The sequence below is a fragment of the Lepisosteus oculatus genome, chromosome 4 (assembly GCF_040954835.1).
Source record: "Lepisosteus oculatus isolate fLepOcu1 chromosome 4, fLepOcu1.hap2, whole genome shotgun sequence".
Taxonomy (NCBI): Eukaryota; Metazoa; Chordata; class Actinopteri; order Semionotiformes; family Lepisosteidae; genus Lepisosteus; species Lepisosteus oculatus.
Genome location: NC_090699.1, coordinates 49,161,681 through 49,180,606, shown reverse-complemented (window position 1 = coordinate 49,180,606; position 18,926 = coordinate 49,161,681). Strand labels below are relative to the sequence as shown.

The window sequence follows — 18,926 nt, the reverse complement described above, 5'->3', positions numbered from 1 at the left end:
TCACTTCATATCAAGACCATTAAATTATAACTCAGAAGTGCCACAGCCAAATAAATCATAGAGTACTGACAATGAGAAAGCAGGGCTTGTAGTCAGTAGGCAGGGTTTTGCAGTTAATATCCAGGGACTTGAATCACAGTCACCAGGACTGCAATCACCTCTCTAAGAGCACTCTAAAACCGGCACACCTCTCTTACAAAACTCTTCTGTTGGACTCTTCCCTGTGCTTATTCCCTCCGTATGATTCTAGTGACGTCTTCCTCCCAGCTGGCACCGAGACACCAGCTCCACAGGTGTTAGTTACTTCACTGTACATTAAAGAGACAACCCCTGATCCTCCCTCCACATACATACTAATGAAGTGTCACTCTTCTTGCAGGATGTATGAAGAAACTGGTAGGGCCAAGATCCAGATAGAACAAACAGCAGAATGATTTACAACAGGGGAGAGGATGAGACTGATTTACACACTTCATCCAGGCATGGTAGAGCTCTCCAGGTCTATTACGTTTGTACTGAAGACTGTTAACAAATTAGAGTTTGTCATTAATCTTTTTTGAGAAATAAAATTAGAAAAAACAGCTAAGGAAGACTAGGATGATTGTGTAAAGTGAATTTTCAGTAGTTTGGCTAGATCCTAATAAAGTCGAGAGAGACTCGATATGCAGAATATATTTGCCGCAGATCACCTGGCTGAAGGGATTTTGGCCGCCTCACCGTAAGGATAGGGCTGCCTGATTCCTTCTGTATTGTAAGGATGAGGCAGGGGGTTGCTGTAGGGGTGTAGATGGGGTGGCGAGAGGGATATTCAATTCAATCAATTCAATTTATTTTATATAGCGCCTTTCACAAAAAGGTTGCCTGAAGGTGCTTAACAATGCAAGTGACCATACATGTTGTGAATACAAAACAGAGAAGACCAGAAGACAATGGAGGAAAAGAACCAAAAACTCCTTAGTAAGGAGAAGAAAAACCTCTAGGGGTCCAAGGTCAACTGGCTAACATTATACAATTAAAAAGAGAAATTAATGAGGGTATTAATCCATCCATCATGTCTTCTGTATGTCAGTACTCCATGCAGATCTCTGTAGACCAGCAAAATCCACCTAAATGATAGCTATATCCACGATATCCCTCTTGGATGCATGGCAGTGATGCCGCATCCAACTCAGATGGTGCCCAGTCTGGACGCCATCCGGACATGTGGGGAGGAGAATAGGATAGTTTGTTAGAACAGATGTATCTACCTGGTGGGCCAACACAGAGACACACAATGGCATGTACAGCAGCAGCAGCAGCCACGGTTGCAGCAGGCTATGATGTAAGGTGTGAGTAGGCTAGGCTGAAGTAATAGGTCTTCAGTCTGGATATGACAGAAACTCGCTATGGGAAGTCCCAGGTACAAGACTTACACATATGCAGGCAAGCGGAAGGCTGAGATTTTAAAATCTAACTTTCCTCACAAATTTTCTTATAACTTCATTATAATTCCATACAGGTAATTCAACATAATTTAGAATTGAAAGTACTGATACAGTGAAAGTATTTTAACTTCAGCACTACCTTCGTAGCGAGTTAGCAGGAATACACTAAAAACTGGTGGAAGAAAACAGAATGATTTTATCTGGAAGGTAAAATCATGCAGTCTTTGAAAGCTTTAAGTGAAGACTAAATATTTTTACTTTGTTAAAGCAGTTTGAAATCTTGATTCAAAGAACTAATACTCAGCAATTTTCCCAAAAGATGGATTTTCATAACCTGAGTCAGGCAAATGTACTTTGAAGGATTTCCTTTAAACAATGATTTGCATACAATACATACAATAATAATAATAATAATAATAATAATAATTGCTTACACTTATATAGCGCTTTTCTAGACACTCCACTCAAAGCACTTTACAAGTAATGGGGACTCCCCTCCAATACCACCAATGTGCAGCAACCACCTGGATGATGTGACGGCAGCCATAGCGCACCAGAATGCTCACCACACATCAGCTATCAGAGGGGAGGAGAGCAGAGTAATGAAGCCAATTCATAGATGGGGATTATTAGGAGGCCATGATTGGTAAGGGACAAGGGGAAATGTGGCCAGGACGCGGGGTTACACCCCTACTCTTTTCAAGAAACGCCCTGGGATTTTTAATAACCACAGAGAGTGAGGACCTCGGTTTTACGTCTCATCCGAAGGACGGCGCCTGTTTACAGTATAGTGTCCCCGTCACTATACTGGGGCACTAGGACCCACATGGACCGTAGGGTGAGCGCCCCCTGCTGGCCCCTCTAACACCTCTTCCAGCACAGTATACAGTATACAGTATACAGTATCCATACAGTAGGGTAATGTTAACAGTAATTTTATAGCCTTGAGATATGCAGCAATCAATTGTGAAAGGAATCCAATTCCAAAAAATGCTCAATTTAGAAGAGCAGATCTACTTTACCGTAAAGCTGTGATTAAGAATTTTCTTATTCAGTCACATTTCTAAATTTCTCAGGGACAATAGCTTTATTCCTCTGGAAATATGTAAGCATCCAAGAAGGGAAAAAATAGTCTGTTCAAGTCTCAAATCTATACTAGACTTAATGATCTATGTTTATGTATGTTTTGTTTCTTTTATACTTGGAGGAACAGTTCCTTGTGGACAGCCCTAAAAAGTTAGAAAATGAAACACACTTAAATAAGACTAACGTGGCCTTCCCTCAATTGCCACAACGCAACTGTTTAGCCACCTAGAGCTCTGTAATCTTTTAAAGCTTTTAATGCTTAAAATAATACATTTTCTAATAGAATTTATACCATCATCATCAAAGTTTTTTCTCCACTTTCAACATTTTTAAAGATTTACTTTGAACTGTCATTGACAAAACCGTTTTTTGTTAATATGTTACTGCAGTATAAAGTGTAAATCATGTGTATTATGATACATCTTTTGTACAGTACATCATGTGTCGATGACACAAGCTGTACACTTCATAATAGTTGATAACAGGGGTCAACTTACACCAAACAATAGAGTGCATGATCTATTTTGTTGAATTTATTATCTTCTTTTGAGGAATAAATATTTTGATTGCAGTTCTCATTATTTTACCACTCACCATAGACAGTATTTGATAACACTGTCCAATATACATGCTTAAAAGTTACATAATATTACTGTACTGTATATTCCAGTTTAGCAGGTACAGTACAGCACCCAATGATTATATTTGGAATGTACTTTTGAGTCATAGGAATAGCTGCTATTCTAATTCCTAGAATAAATCTGCAAATTATTATTTTTTTGTTTGGTGAAAACAGGTGTTCCTAAACATTGTGCAAATTAGGAGGGCTTGTTTTTCTAATGTTTTTAGGCACTGTATTTTTGGAGGTGTCTGCGTGTGTGGATATGCATGACACATAGTCCTCCACAGCATATCTGTACTGTATAAGGCAATGTGTTAGGTGTCCAGAACGTGTATTTTGGAAATACAAATACAAATCTGTGATGGATGCCCGACCATGTAGCTTTGTTCACTGCTGTGAAACTGTCATCTGCACAAGGTTTGAAAAGTTATATCCAGCCAAGTTCACAGTACACTTGCCAGCAGGAACTGGTCCAAGCTATTCTCAAAGCACTGACAGCAAGAGAATAGAATTTGTGACCCAGAACACACAACTACATATAATAAAACAAAAGAAAGTCCAATGGCAGCCACAATAGACGGGGACATTTTTAGATGAAACGTGCCATTTTAAAGAAATAACTTTGTTGCATTTTATACTGTCTAGCAGATTTAACAAACTGCAACATAAACATGAAATGGAAACACACCCACACTACCACTATTAAAAAAATACTTTTAATTTGCTATTTAACAAAACATAAGAACAGAGCATTTAATCCAATCAACCACAAAGCCATTTAACATGACCATGCCAGAAGAGGACAAAAGATCACCTGGTGACAAATAACGTGAAATTACTTTTCCAAGGTACCTCTGTGAAAATCAAATCCTGCTGAGGGTCCCTTGTTAATTTAAGTAACATCATTCTGTTAAGTAACAAAGTTATTTTTTGGAACAGTGTAAACAGGCATGCAGTTGTCAATATTTTGTTTGTATTTTGAGCTAATGATACCTTGCATCTTCCATGAATTAGTTGGGGAAATTGATTTAGTCTTAAAACCCATGTTCCCATCCCCAATACTATCTGATTAATCAAAATATAAAGTAACCTACACCTTGGCTCTAGTGCTGCTTGGAACTGATTTACTTTCCTTATTTAACATGAGAAAGAAACTACAAGAGCGGTCCAGCTGCTGTCTTCTTCTCTTTCTAAATGTTTGAAATGTTTTACAAATGGAATGTAACACAAACACTGGTATGTGTACCATAATAGAGCAGAAATAAGTGATTATCTTAGCAGAGCATGAAAAATGATAACCACACACTTGGTACAGGTGTTTCACATCAATATAGAAGCTTTATTAGTCAGGCGGGTTGTTATCTATTCATTATTTTTTTCTCATAACTGAAAGCTGGGGGTGAAAGTTAAAGAGATGAAACTGCCAATTTCTGTGGGTCAAAGGGCAACTGATGTGGTGGCACAGAGAGTTGAGTAGAGCAGACTGAAAGCAACCTTACTGCTCAGTGATACCGAGCTGATGAAACCCTTTAGCCAGCGGGTTTTCCATTTCTTCAAGGCAATCTTGAAATGTAGATTTTCTAGCAAGACAAGAAAGGAATGTCGAGGGCTTGTCTTGGCCAGCTCTTTCCCCTGAAATGAGTCCAAAAGAACATCTGTGGGACCAGCTCGCCAATGACCACAACATGAGAGAACCATGACCAGCTAGCTGCAGCTGTACGGGAAATGTGACAGGGCACTGCACAGCACTCTGTCCAGAAAATGAGCAGGTGCATTTGTCTGCACCAGAAGACAAGACTTGGTAATGCTCAGGGAGAAGATACCCCAACATTACCAACTTTAATGTTTTTATTTCGACAAGTAAGAAATTTGCACATTGAAAATATTTTCTATAATTTATTTATAAATGATTTGATTGAAAAAAAAATGAGACTGAGTATTACATTTCTCTTCTGTAAGCATTTCTTATTCTAATCTGTGTATTTTGTCAACCGAATAGAAACTTAGAAATTTAACATCACCTTTTCTTATTAACCATACAGAGTTGGACGGACTGTACACAAGCAGGAAGATCATGACCAGTCTAAACTTTAAGATAATTATTTTAAGTTTAAATACAAAATAAAAAAATCTGTTGCAACATATTAACATATGCAGGGACTATAAAATATTTCAATACATTTATCCAGAATGACATGACATAATATATACTGAGACTACAGATTTGTTTTTGATCACATTTGTCACATGTTCTAATGAAATATAGTGTAATCAAACTGTAATAATTCCCAAGGCTACAGTGCCCCTACTTCTTAATAAAAAATGAGAATCGAAACTGCAGCTTAATAAATCGTACTCGGCAAGTAATTCAAATGAAAACAAATGTTTCATGAATACGTTGAATTTTTATTTTTCTTCCACATCTACAGAACTCTTACTATAGTAATGTGTTTCACGCATCACAGGTTTGATCCATCAATACTTCGACATAAATGTGTTTTCTATTATCGATTCCTGTAAATATTGCCTCTTAAAGAGTACCTGGGAGACTGTCGTGCCTGGTATATTATTAATGCAGCTATTGCACAGAATGACAAGCTGCATGCTTTGGCATCCACTATCACAGCCTAAGTATGCTCACAGACGCCTCCTCTTTCCCACGGTGGCTGATGAATAGCAGTACACATCTTTCACAAGTGTTAACCAGGGTCCTTGAGTCACATGGTACACCACTTGACCAGATATAGTTACAATTACCTCAAAATGGGAAATCTCTCCTCTTGCCTCAGATTCATCAGCCAAAATACTTTGGAAAAAGAAAAAATGAAAACACTATCACATCATGAACAGAATATCCATATTTCTATCCTATATGACAAGTATAAGCCCTCTCAAAAAATTCTTACAAAACTACTTTTTCCAAATATCATGCAAGTAGATTGCTAAAATACATTATACTATAGGCATTATTTGTTGCGAGTGCTGAATGAGAGCTATAAAAGATTTCTTATCAAATGAATGACCACTTGGGAAACATCCAGCAAGCTATTTTACAGCATATGTAATCTCACCATAGGTCAATATGCACTTCAAAGCACCACAGTTTGGCTCATTTCATCTGCTGTGTTTCCTAGAGGTAAACTGGGATGCCTTTAAATTCTCTGAAGAGCTTCCAATAAGCCTGTATCATGTCTTTGTGTTGTCACAGGACATGATATTGTTGGGTTCCCTTAATAAAAATCGACTCTTGCTAAATTCTACAAAGAACATTAAATTATTTTTTCTTACATTAGGTGTGTTAGATGCTGAAGAAGGGGGCAGCACAGTGACACAGAGTTGAGTGCTGCTGCCTCACAGCCCTGGGCTCCTGGGTGTGAGTTTGGAACGGGGCACCTACTGCGTTCATCTTATGTAAGCTTGATTTTTCTCCTACTTTGTGATGATATGCTGGCGTCTCTATATTATCCCCAAGGGCTTGTGTGTGCATGTCCTGTGGTGGACTGCCACCTGTCCCACCCAGGGTGTAGACCTGCCTTGTGTCGTGTGCTTTTGGCACAGGCCCTGGGTTGCTGCAGCTCTAGCCAAAAAGAAGCAGCTTTCGGATTATGGGTGGATATCTCCAAAGTGTTAATGAATTTTAAATTCAATGACCTCTTGGATAAATGACCAGTTGGATAAAACCCCTTGAGATGAGACTTAATGCAATGCATTGCAGGCACTATAACTTGTATTGTCGACTTCACTTTCATACAGCATCACCTCCTAATTTACAGTAATATTGTACTTTTCTTTTTTACATGCTGTGAAGAAGGTTGTAGCACAGTTAGGGTTTGAGCTTCTGGGTGTTTATTCAATTACAGTTGGAAGTGCAAATAGTTTTATCATACAGGAAGTAATAAGTATGAGTGAATTCTCAAGCCTATTTATCAAGCCGTTTATCAAGCCAGTTTTCCTTTCACAGGAACCAGGTTGCTGTTCTTGTGCTCCTCCTAGCACGTTCACGGCCTGATTTTTCTCTAGAGAATACGACGGATGTTCTTCATGTCAAATGTATAAAAAGAAGAGAAGAATACAATTTTTCACCTGAGTCATACTGTACATGACCTGGCACAGTACACTTTGAATAACTGCAGATACAATGCTGTACATTAATGATTCATTATGCACTAAATGTTCCCCTGATGTCCTAAGCAAAGTCATAAGGTGACTCGCACTATAATGTTTAGTTGCTATGACTGTTGTACAAATCTTACAAGTACTTTGTTGTGAAATAAATGATGACATAAGAAACCATCTACAGTACGTACGAGTTCACATGTAAACACATCATGGGTCAATATGCACTATAAATATCAGGAAATAAGAATGTTAACAAAGAAAAACACTAAATTCTTCATTTCTTCCTATGGCAGATATGCACATGAATGAAAAAGACCTGCATGATGTATTTAATGCTTTTTCCAATATTGATTGGGAGCTGAACATGGTGGTCAAAGAAAGCACTGCTAATAAACAGGAATATCTTAAAAGAGCAGTTCTGCATGTCATCCTCATCAGTGGAATGATGACCTGGGATAATATAGATTTATGTAATAAAAGCTGCAATGAACAACATACCTCAATACCACAAAGCTATCTTTGTCTCTGAAATTTGAGAAAGAAAATTGTATATGGTGCAATAAGAAACAAAACAATTTATAATATATACTGTATAGTATATTATATTTATGAGTGCTAAGGGTTAGTTGTTTAAAGTAAAAGTTTAAAGTTTAAATAGATTTTAAAGGAAAATAGATTTTCTAGTTTTGGTTACTATTTGGTAACTAGTATGTTACTATTAAGTACTCTGTTTTGAACAAATATAACATTTAAAAGAACTTTCAATGATTGTACTCGATGGAAACTCACTATCATGTACTGTGCTTTTTAATTCTGATAGGCATGTTTTAGCATAGTTCCATAATGGTCACATATGTAATGTCATGGATTTAACATGTTTTCTATTTAGGATTCATATTCAAGTTACACAGGAAGTGTGTATAAAAATTCTAAATTTTAAATACAAAATACTCAAATTCAGAAATTGGCCTGGGAAAACTGGTACAACTACAATTGAGAAGAGGACAGAATGTACCTTTCTAATTAGTTCTAATTATGTCATTACTTTTACAATAATACGGGTGGAACATAATACTTATTTCTGATGTGCATTCTCAATTTCCAAGTTTGTTCCCAAGTATGAGTTGAAAGTCACATTCATTCAATTGCATCACCTGTCTGACAGTATGGAACAGCAAGTACAGTAGCAGTGATCAGAACATTCTTCAGTTTATGATGAATACCTGTATAAGCCTCACAGAAAATTCTAATCACCATGGAAATTTAAATCTTTAATACACTCACAGCTATTACCATTTCTGGATTTTTGAAGGGTGCTTAATGCATACCATAGAGAGTACAACTTTGCCAAAATTCCAGCTCTCAAGGGAGACATGATGTCTCAGCGAAGCATCTTTCCAGACCACTGGTTGCTTTCTAAGAGCCAAGACGTCACTGACATATCAAACACTTCAGAGAATCAAACATATATCATCGATCACACACTGCAATTTTTTAAGCAGCCCCCAAAATAAATTTGATACACTCAAACCTTTTCAAGGTTACAAATGCCTTTATCAATGAACACATTTGTAACCTTACTTTAACATCTTTTTTTCCATTTAAATATTAATTTCCTATCATACTTCCTAAATCTAGAAATAATACTTATGTACTATGAATACGTATTATGCATTTTAAATATATGTATATTTAAAATATGGCATCCCATCCAGTGTATCCCACCCACCTTGTGCCCAATGCTTCCTGGGAATCGGCTCTGGGCCACTGTGACCCTGAATTATTAGATAAGCAGTTATTGAAGGTGATATAATGTGTTGATATAATGGGTCATTTGTTTAAAAGATTATTTACTATTTATTAGACAAAAGCTTCTGTCTATAGATTAATACACACTACTTGTGTTTTATTTTACCATTACCATGTTACAGAGTTTAGAGGTAAGTCTTGGACTTTATGTGCAAAAGAGAATTGTGAAGTGCTAAAAGGTCAATATCTGTGCTCAGCAATCCATATAGAATAACACTGGTAAATCCAAAAACATTTAACTCTTGCAATTGTTGACCAAAAGAGAACAAACTGACTAATGCTTGATTGTTTCGACATTAAAGCTATGTCTAAGTAGGTAGCAGTAAGCCTTTCCATTACACTGTTACATTTTCCAAATCTAAAACAGAAATTAAACTCCTTGACTTATTTTGTGTTCTTATCTGCTTGTCAGAGCTGGGGAGGAAGTGCAGTTAAATTGTTACAGTATGCCCTCAGTCCACAGAGGCGCAACCCAGGAACTAGTAGTTCAAAATTAAACCCTGCCTGAGACTCCTACTGTCAGGTCTGTGGTAATAATGTCTCTACGTCAGTATGAAGAAATTGGAAGTGAATAAAACACAACTACGATACTGAAGTATTTATCTTATGCCAATCTCCTTTAAACATTTCCAAAAGAAGCAAAATCTAGAAATGCATGGAACTCTACTTCTTGTTCCAACAACATAAATCTGTACTTTCTGCTACAATTCTGTCACTCTGTAAGGGAAACGTGAGGAAAGAAAGAGTTAAAGATCAGATTACATTTGATAGGGCTCCAAGACATGAGGACCACAGGAGTCAAGACATTTTTCTTTTCTATCCCCGTTTCATTCAGACACAGCATAACACCAACAGTCTTCTAACCTTTTCCTAGAAAATCTGTACTAGTGATGTATTTATAGGCTTTGAGTTATATATGTGTTTATAATTAAAAACATGCATCTTACTTGAAGACAGCATTAAATTAATCATTCCCTTACTGGAATTACAGTCAAAAAGACTAACTAGTCGTGAATACTGTAATAAAACATGTGTGCTTCTCTTGTAAAATACGTATATGTAAGTCCTCACTATTGTCTCTTGTAAGAACATTATATATTGCAGAAAAACAAAGGGATTGTTACTGTTTTAGGAGTCTACATTGCAGTCTTTATAATTCTGCAATCAAGCACTTCTTTTTTGCTTTGTGTGGCTGCATGCATTTTATAACTTGCTAATGAAATATGCATATACAGGTATACTGTATACACCTCTCTTCTGAGAATTTATCAGTGTCAATTTTAAGGTAGCCATGTGTAACGTCACATAAAATAATTTAATTTTCAAAGCATATATGTATGCATGTATAGAGTACAGTCTGGCCCCCACCTAAAAATCTAAATTGTACTTTTTTTTCTTACAACCTGATCTTAACTGAAAAACTGTCTCAGAGGTTGAAGTATTCTGATTTTGATCACCTTGGTGCAAGGGCAAATTCAAGATGTAGTTACTGCCTTAGCACTGAAGTTAATGGCCTGTCCCTTGATTATTAGCATCATTGTTTGTAATCAAGGTGATTATCATCTGATATTAATTTTGCTGGACTAAACACATTGTCCAAATTTCCAATTCCCAAAGCAAGTTTATTATTTTGTCCAGATGTAAGAAGGGCACAGGAAACACTTAACAGATGCCCTCAAGGCCAGCATGAAGATGTGCAACAAGATCAACTTTTACCAGGACTACCTTGGCTAGAGAAAGCATCGGCTGCAAGGGTCTTATCTCTTCAAAACCATACAATGACAACCAGGTCAGAAGTCCATTAATTCCCATACTACTCAGGAGAATGTCCAAGCTACAAAAGAATGCAAATTTTAAATGTATTAAATTAATTTTAAAATATGTCCCAAACAGAAAAACTGAAATCAATTTACCAGCAATTTTGGACCAGGGTTAGGAAGCATTGGTCTACAGAACTGTGTGCTCTGAGGATTGGGTTAAAAAACACCCAAGATGGTTCTTTTAAAAATGCAAATGAAATATAGTTTGTGCCATCATCAAAATCACCTCACCACGAAATGTTATGCTGATCAGTGTCCCTAGAGCTAATTATTAAACACTGCTCAAAGCACAGCTTCAAAATCACATTTTGCAACACATATAAAAAAATATCCTAACACTGTGCTCATAGTCAAGCACTCAGACATTTGCCTAAAGTTTAGTGCCTTGCAGATTAGGCAAGCATAATCTGTCAAGATGTCTCATTTCCGAAGAAAATCTAATAAAATAAAATAAAATATTAACAATTTCACATTTGCCATTTGTGTTACTGCAGTTTCTAAAGTACTTACTTTACCCTCTAAAAAGCTTTTTACAGAAATATTACTTGCTCAAAACACTGCATGTACATTACATTTATATTCTATACAGCCTGAGTAAACACTTTACACACAGAATTGCAAGCTTTTGTACCCTTTTAACAGTTTCGTCTGAAAAGTCAACTTTCCTGAGGTTTCTGAAACCACATAAGATAATTCTACACCATCTACACAACAGTAATCACCAGTGCCTTCAGTAATTATTTAAAATAGCCAATTTCCTCACAACAGGGTATAGTTACATTAAAAGTAACACGCACATACATAAGACCGACTGTCAGTTTAAATGTTGATGGCAAAATGATCTTAAAATCCCATTTGCCATTTAAGAACACCGAGTGCTTTGGTTTATATTCAGTAAAGATTCCTTTATAATATTTTCAAGGAAACAAATTGTGCTCAGTATTTCCAAAAAGGGAAATCTATCCTTTGAACAGAGCTGTGTGCCTAAAACAAGAACCTGGTAAACTCTAATGGGATTCTCTTCCACTCCTTTCTTAAGGCAGTGTGGACTAGTTTCAGGAGACCATGGCTGGGGTGCATGACATCTTCTAAGAGCATCCCAGACACATGAAAGGAGTCTGTCACCAGGGGGCAAGACCAGTCACCACACCTTATCATTTCTCCACTGACAAGGAACCTGTGAGTGAGGTTGTTTGGATGACGACATCATGATCCAACCATCTATTATCAGAATGCTGGTTATTCCTGGTCAGAGAAATGTGGGAAACATGCACACACATACAACATGGGACAAATTAGCAAATTAGAGATACAAATGAACTAAAACAGATAATAATTGGGCCATATTGCTAAAGCTTGTTTTAAAACAATACAATGTGGATTTATAAAATGGTGTTTATAGCAGATGGAATCTCCAGCACATCCTACCAGTCAAAAATACATTGACATTTTTTAAAGTTGAATTTATCATTTGGCAACAGAATGAACATAGTTTTTTTCCCCATAGATTCTCAAGAAAAACAACTGAACACTGAGGAGTGACACATATGACTCAACTGAAAGACTTAGGTATGAACTGATGTCAGTGCAAACAAACATCACTGAGAAACATGAATGTATAAATATTTTGTTTACTTGTTCCTGCATCATGAACAGTTCACTTTATCAGGAGACAAGAGCACTGCTTGCAGTTTGTGATTAGGAATTGTTAAGAGCTGTTGGTACATGCATGTGTGATAATGTGGCTGTGTGGAACATACTCCTAAGCGACTGAGCACAATAATTATTTCCCACCTACGGCTTACTCATCACAGTGTTTTTTTTCCAAGAAAATAGAAAAATCACATCAAGCCTTGGTTTTATAATACTTTTAAAGCTTTGTGCCTGCAACCATCTAAACCTGGAGAATGGATATTTCTTCAAATGGAGGCTCACAAACAATAGTAAATTATACAATAGTATCAGTGTTGCTATAATAAGCATGTAAATAAGATACTTCTACAATAAGCCACTTACTTGCAAAACCTGGAGGATGAAACACACACTACTATGTAAAAGTCTCAGGAATTTTGCACTGTTCTGCTCTTTTCACTCATTGTCTTTCTTTTCATGCAGTAAACTAATTCTAAGACCTTCTTCTACTGAAACTGTAGCCATGTTATTTTAAACCAACTTTAATCCCGATGGATCTGAATTTGGCCCTTTTAGTCCCCAAAAAATAACCCTTTTAGCTTTATAGATAGTTAGAGGGGAACAAATGGTGTTATTGACAAGGGGAATCTGATGGTCATCATTTGGAATCAAATTTAGTAATGTGATTAGCTACTATAACACTTCAAACTGACTGCACTACAGTTTACACTGAGATGTTGTAATCACATTTTAAAAGATTCTGAGCAATGTAAAGATTACTAAATGACAAGGATTGTTTCTTCTCACCCAAACTAAGCTGTATTAATAGCAAGTAATAGGTTTATTCCATGCTGAAAAGAGAAGAAAGAAAACACAACATTTCAGCCATGGAGCCTTCTTCAGGTGTCAATAACAGTGTATTAATACAGGTGTATTCAGAACAGTCAAAGTTGTTACAGCAGTAAGAAACACTAGTGGAGTGTTTGAGAAAGTTATTGATGCTAATAACATAAAGATATTGTAACCCTTGATTGCAATACACCCTTGATTCTGTCTAAAATGGTTAAACCTTTTAAACGGTGGTGTAATATACAATGAAAAGGGAATATTGACAGAAGGTCTTAAGATAAACCAAGTGTGATGCTTATTTTAGCAAGAAATATATTTACAAACAGCTGTAGATTGAATACGACTCTACTTAGTATTGTATCCCCATTCATCAATGTCAAGATGCACTGATATGTATCAAAATCATTAACAATACCGTATGCAAAATTCCACAAAATAACTCTATGAATATTAAATCCAACCATGCTAATAGTCAAAATTATACAAATGGCAAATAAAGTTCCACACAAATCAGGTAAACAGTATTTTTTCGAGAAATTATGAAATATCACACCCACCTACCCATAATGTGTGTCATGATATTTTACTAAATTTGTTGAATAATTTTTCATCCACCATTTTCTAATTGTCTATCCTGGTAAGTGTAACAAATATGCCTCTGCATATAACAGGGATCTCAGCCGCCTGGGCTGAGGGAGGTCTCCTTTAGCTCAGCTGGCAAGTCCCCCGTTACGTGAAGCCAGAGACCTGTGTTCGCGCCCAGGCAGTGAGGGACAAACTGGCAGGATAGGAGTGGCAAGGGCGGAAACCCCAAGAACCGTTACATAAGCAACAGGCGCAAGGCAGGGTACACCTTGGATTGCAAGGCAGACACATAGACATGCACACCTAGGGCCATTTTTCCCAGACACCAATTAACCTACCACTGGCAAGTTGTTGTTGTTTTTTCAGACTGTGGAAGGAAACTAGAGCACCTGGAGAAAACCTATGCAAAAATGGGGAGAACATACAAACTCCATGTAGATGTTCAGGTGGGTCGCTGCATCAGCATGCGTAGGCTGCAAAGGAACAAGTAATAGGTTTATTCCATGCTGAAAAGAGGTGAAAGACGTTTCAGCCGTGGCGCCTTCTTCAGGTGTGTCACCACCACGGCCGCCGAAACGTTGTGTTTTCTTTCTCTCTTTTCAGCATGGAATAAACCTATGACTTGTTCCTCCATGTACTGTAGATAGCAGCCCAGGTCTGGAATTGAAGCAGTGCTGACAGAAGTAGTAAACACTTTGCCTTCAAATTATTTTAAGATACAATATTTTTGTTTCTTACACATTAAGCGGTTGTAATAAAAAGCAATCAGAATTAAAAAAAAAAATTTAATTTACTTTTGCGAATGCAGTATCTTCCACAGACTTGTTGGGGGAACACGCCAATAGTAGAAATTTAAATAAACGTGTTATATTTGGTAAAAAGATTGAGTTTAATCTTAATAATAATCAGCAAAGGTATCATTGTAAGCTAGAGACTACTTCAAGAAAATACATTTGAAAAGGTCACTAATATAACAAATAAACTTGCTGCCCATAAGTGAGCAACCATCTTACAATCTTGACAAATGACCTTCCTCAATAAAGTTTTTAAAGGGTTTTGGGCTTAACTAAATAATTATTTTAAAAAGCAAATCTAAATTCACTGCACAAAGTATTCCCCAAATCACGTGAAAATAAAAGGGCTCGCAGGAATATTAGTCCATTCATTTCTGTCTAGGACAATTTATCACAATGACGAGCTTTTCACAATGATCAGAACAATTGATTTTTAGCAAACACTGCCTACAATCCTTCCTATCAAAATGTTTGGACCTTAACTATTACTTCTGTGTGGCCATCTGTTGGAAACAAACCAGAGATCCTTGAGTTCTCTGATAGCGCACTGTAAGAATTTATCCGAGCCCCTGGGTGAGGAAAGGGGAAGTTATCTGTGGGGAAATGATCAATTATGTAATTCTCTTCAGATAACTTTAAAAATTCCTCCACACGTACGATTTCTTTCGTATTTCAAGACAAATTAAAAGTGTTTTGGACGTCGCCCTAGATATGGGCGTTTCCTAAACAAATTTAAACAATTTAATAAACATGTAACATCTGACGGTTTTTAAAATTATATTACGCTTTCCAGAGAAGACTTGACACCTTGTTGTCATTACAATTACAAAAGACGGTGCCTAAATACCGGCGTCATTCCAAATTAACACCGGGGACACACACTCTTGATCCAATACACAATTTTGTAGTTACTACTTCTCATTCACCTGATGTGTATTCACTAGTTAATCTTGGGAGTCCGTCGTATCCCTCTTTTAATAAGTTTATATCATTTTTACGATGGTATAAAAGCTCACACTTTTCATGTTTTCAGGAATTCCACAACGATTCCTTTTGTTGTGATGTATTTTCAAATCATGCGTCTTTGAACTGCTAAAAATGTGTTAACAGGTGAAAGAAACGGCTTCGTTTTTCTTCCATTAACTCCCCTAATTAAAACATCTAAAGAGCTAAGACTTTCTTAGACCTATTAGACTGCATCTTTTCGTGATATTTCATTGCACCTTCCAATGTGTAGATTAATGCAACCTGTTATTTACTGATATAATTTTCTACAGACTTGGGTAAAGAATAACTCCAGTATCCTACTATGGTTGAGCCCCGGGATTGGCTGTATGACACAAGAAGATTTTAATCCCGCCCATTTTGATTTTTTTCTGAGTCAAGCTGTGCTGGGGGGAAAGTATCCCACCAGAACTGTCTGTGCCTGAACCCCTCTTTACATTATGCATGTTCACCAGAGATTACGTGAGAGCTTTTCGATAAAACGCAAATCACCGATACAAAAGCTATCACTTACGAGTCGGAGATAAAACAAGCTGGATGAAGCACTCTCTTACACTGTGAAGGTTGGGACAAGAGCTCTAACCGAAGCCCATCTGACAGAGGGGTAGAAGGAATACTGTAATATAAGGGTTGCTTTCTAAATAAGGCGGATAATCATGCATCTTGTGTTTTGGGCACTGGGATTTTTAACACTACTCCCAAACTTCTTGAATGTAGCAGCAACAACTACAGGGAAACCCATCTTAAATGCAAGACAAGGTAAAGTTATCCAAATACATTTTTACGCATGCTTACAGGGAAAAACGGATGAATTTCTGATTTTCTTCTGGACTTAAATGATCAAGTATGTAGCATACATTGTTTGCTAACTTCTAGGATATTCAGGCTACAAAAACATTGTTTTATAGGTTTAGTTGAAAAACTCAAAGTAATATAATCCTTGCAAATTGAAAATATGTCTTATGTGTGACCACTTCGTGTCCTCTTAATCTTTTTTCTCCCGTTTTCAGCAAAACTGCTGGAGCAGCTGAGTGTGTTTGAGATAGTGACTCCTGAAAGGGTGAATGAATCTGGCGAGGCAGTGCCCACAAGCATGCACTTCAAAAGGAGAAAACGGAGCATTGATAGCTCAGGCAACCTCATTGATCCCTGGGCCACGTCTGAATCGCAAATTCATTACAGAATATCGGCTTTTGGACAGCATTTTCACCTTAACCTCACACCCGACTCTGGATTTGTTGCACCCTCCTACACGGTCACGTTACTGGGAGTACTCAGAAATAACCGTACGGATTTTTCATCAGATGGGGAAGAAGAAGAAGATACCGATTACAAGCACTGTTTCTATAAAGGGCACGTAAACGCAAAACTAGAACACGCTGCAATCATTAGCCTCTGTTCAGGATTGGTGAGTAGGGGCTCATTTCAATATTTTTTCCCCACCACATTATTTCCAAAGTGTAAAAAGACCCCCTTTTAATATGCTTAATGCCTTTTTTCTTTGTTGCTTCACAGTCTTACGATCTTAAAAGTATAAATTAGAAAATATTACTTTCTGTAGCGCGTAACTGCGCCTTTATGATAAGAAGCATACACTTACATGGAAATCTGTTGTAAATTGAAAACTGCACTGCACTTATGCTCACCACATACAGATGTGCAAGCATGTACTGGCCAATAAGTCGTATTTCTTTAAAAAAACTGCAGCTGATGACGTTACATGTACACCAAGAGAAAGCACCACTGTCAATATGACGTCAATTTGACCTGAGTGGGTTTTTGTGGGAGGGGAGAATCTTGAAAAGCTGTTGGCAAATTCTGCGCACTACTGGATTGTATTATCTAAAGTGATATCTATAGAATTTCTCAAGGTTTAAACAATTTGTTGAAAAATCCTCACTAGTGTAAGAAGTAGAACTTAGGTTGATTGATGCGCACACATTAACAAACGTTAACGGACACTTACAGAGCTACCGTTGCCTTTGAACTCAGAAATTTAGTTGTGTTTAGCTTTAGTGCAGTTTTAGAAGACATTTTAACGTTCATGTTTGAGAGATTATGTACTTACCCAAGTAATTGCAAAAAAAGTTGTTTTCCTCCATCCTTCCAAAGAGGGATAGCCCCGAGACAGACCCTGTAACTGCGCTGATTTATAAACAGTAACGATTTCCATTTTATCGAGTTTCCCACGTGCTCAAGAAATAGAACAGACAAGGAATGCACTTATTTTAAAAAAAGCCTCTCTCAAAAATTACAAGTAGGTCAACTCACGACTCACCAAATGCGTTGCGTTGAAGATGCCTGCGTAGTATTAGTTTGTTTACCTGGTAAGAATTGTTTGGGATGTCTTTGCGTGGGCGGTTCCGACTTAACTACCCCAGCAATGACTCTTTTAAGGAACCGGTTGCACGGACACAACAGTCTTTTTTAAACGATAAATTCAGGGTATCCCTTTTTTGAGCGAGTATGAGTCGTGCACTATGGCCGATGTAAATCAATTAGGTTTTAGGGTGTACAGATATTCTGATTGAATTGCACTAGTGAATATCTTGAATAGGGCAAGGCATAATGTTATCATCCATAAAACCACCTTAAAAGAATTTTTGAACATGATGGACATTAATATGGCAGTCCAACACGATACTTTTATTTTGTTTAGAAAATAAAAACAAACAAAACAGTTTCCTAAAATAAGTGATTGTTTACCAGAACAATTCTAACTGCAAGTCGGAACTTTACTACTTGTAATGTGAGTGTGAAAAAGCCACAACTGATTACCTTTATTACTGTGACGCAGTTTATCGGTTAAGTTGTGTGCAAGTCAGTGTCTTGATCTGTATTGTTTACGTTCTACTTTTTTCTGTTTACTTGGTCAGTAGTGATAAAAGCCCAGCAGAGAACCAGTTTTCTTTTCCTGAATTAGCGAATGTGGAGACTCAGTTTTAGCATTCAGGCAGTGCTGATCTAAGTTGAAAGGTGTACAAATTACTTTGATGTTCAAGCATGCTTGTTTACTAAACAGAAGTTTAAAAGTACAGCCTTCACAAAATACAAATAGCACTTGTCCCTTTCGATGTGTAAGAATCAGGAGTGGGCTTCAAAAGTTATTTTGTTGTGATATGTTTTTTTTATTTCTGAACTATTTCTAACTACAGCTGTATTTAGAGCAGGGTATGTAAGA

General features: G+C 37.0%; 1 protein-coding gene and 1 long non-coding RNA gene across 3 annotated transcripts in view; one reads left to right on the top strand and one right to left on the bottom strand.

Moving 5' to 3' along the window:
* Positions 1 to 4,442: 4,442 nt before the first annotated feature.
* Positions 4,443 to 17,994, bottom strand: LOC107077375 (uncharacterized). The gene is made up of 3 exons (XR_001478422.2): positions 17,814 to 17,994; positions 5,890 to 5,938; positions 4,443 to 4,764 (listed from the first exon to the last, which is right to left on the bottom strand). It is a non-coding gene; the product is annotated as an uncharacterized lncRNA (long non-coding RNA).
* The window catches only part of adamts9 (ADAM metallopeptidase with thrombospondin type 1 motif, 9), a 45,719-nt gene continuing 42,935 nt past the window's right edge, over positions 16,143 to 18,926 (top strand). For both annotated transcript variants that reach the window (XM_015347263.2, XM_069189341.1), the window contains exons 1-2: positions 16,143 to 16,504; positions 16,756 to 17,153. In XM_015347263.2, coding sequence (XP_015202749.1) covers positions 16,402 to 16,504; positions 16,756 to 17,153 — 501 coding nt within the window. In that variant the 5' untranslated portion in view covers positions 16,143 to 16,401. The remainder of the gene's footprint in view (positions 16,505 to 16,755; positions 17,154 to 18,926) is intronic.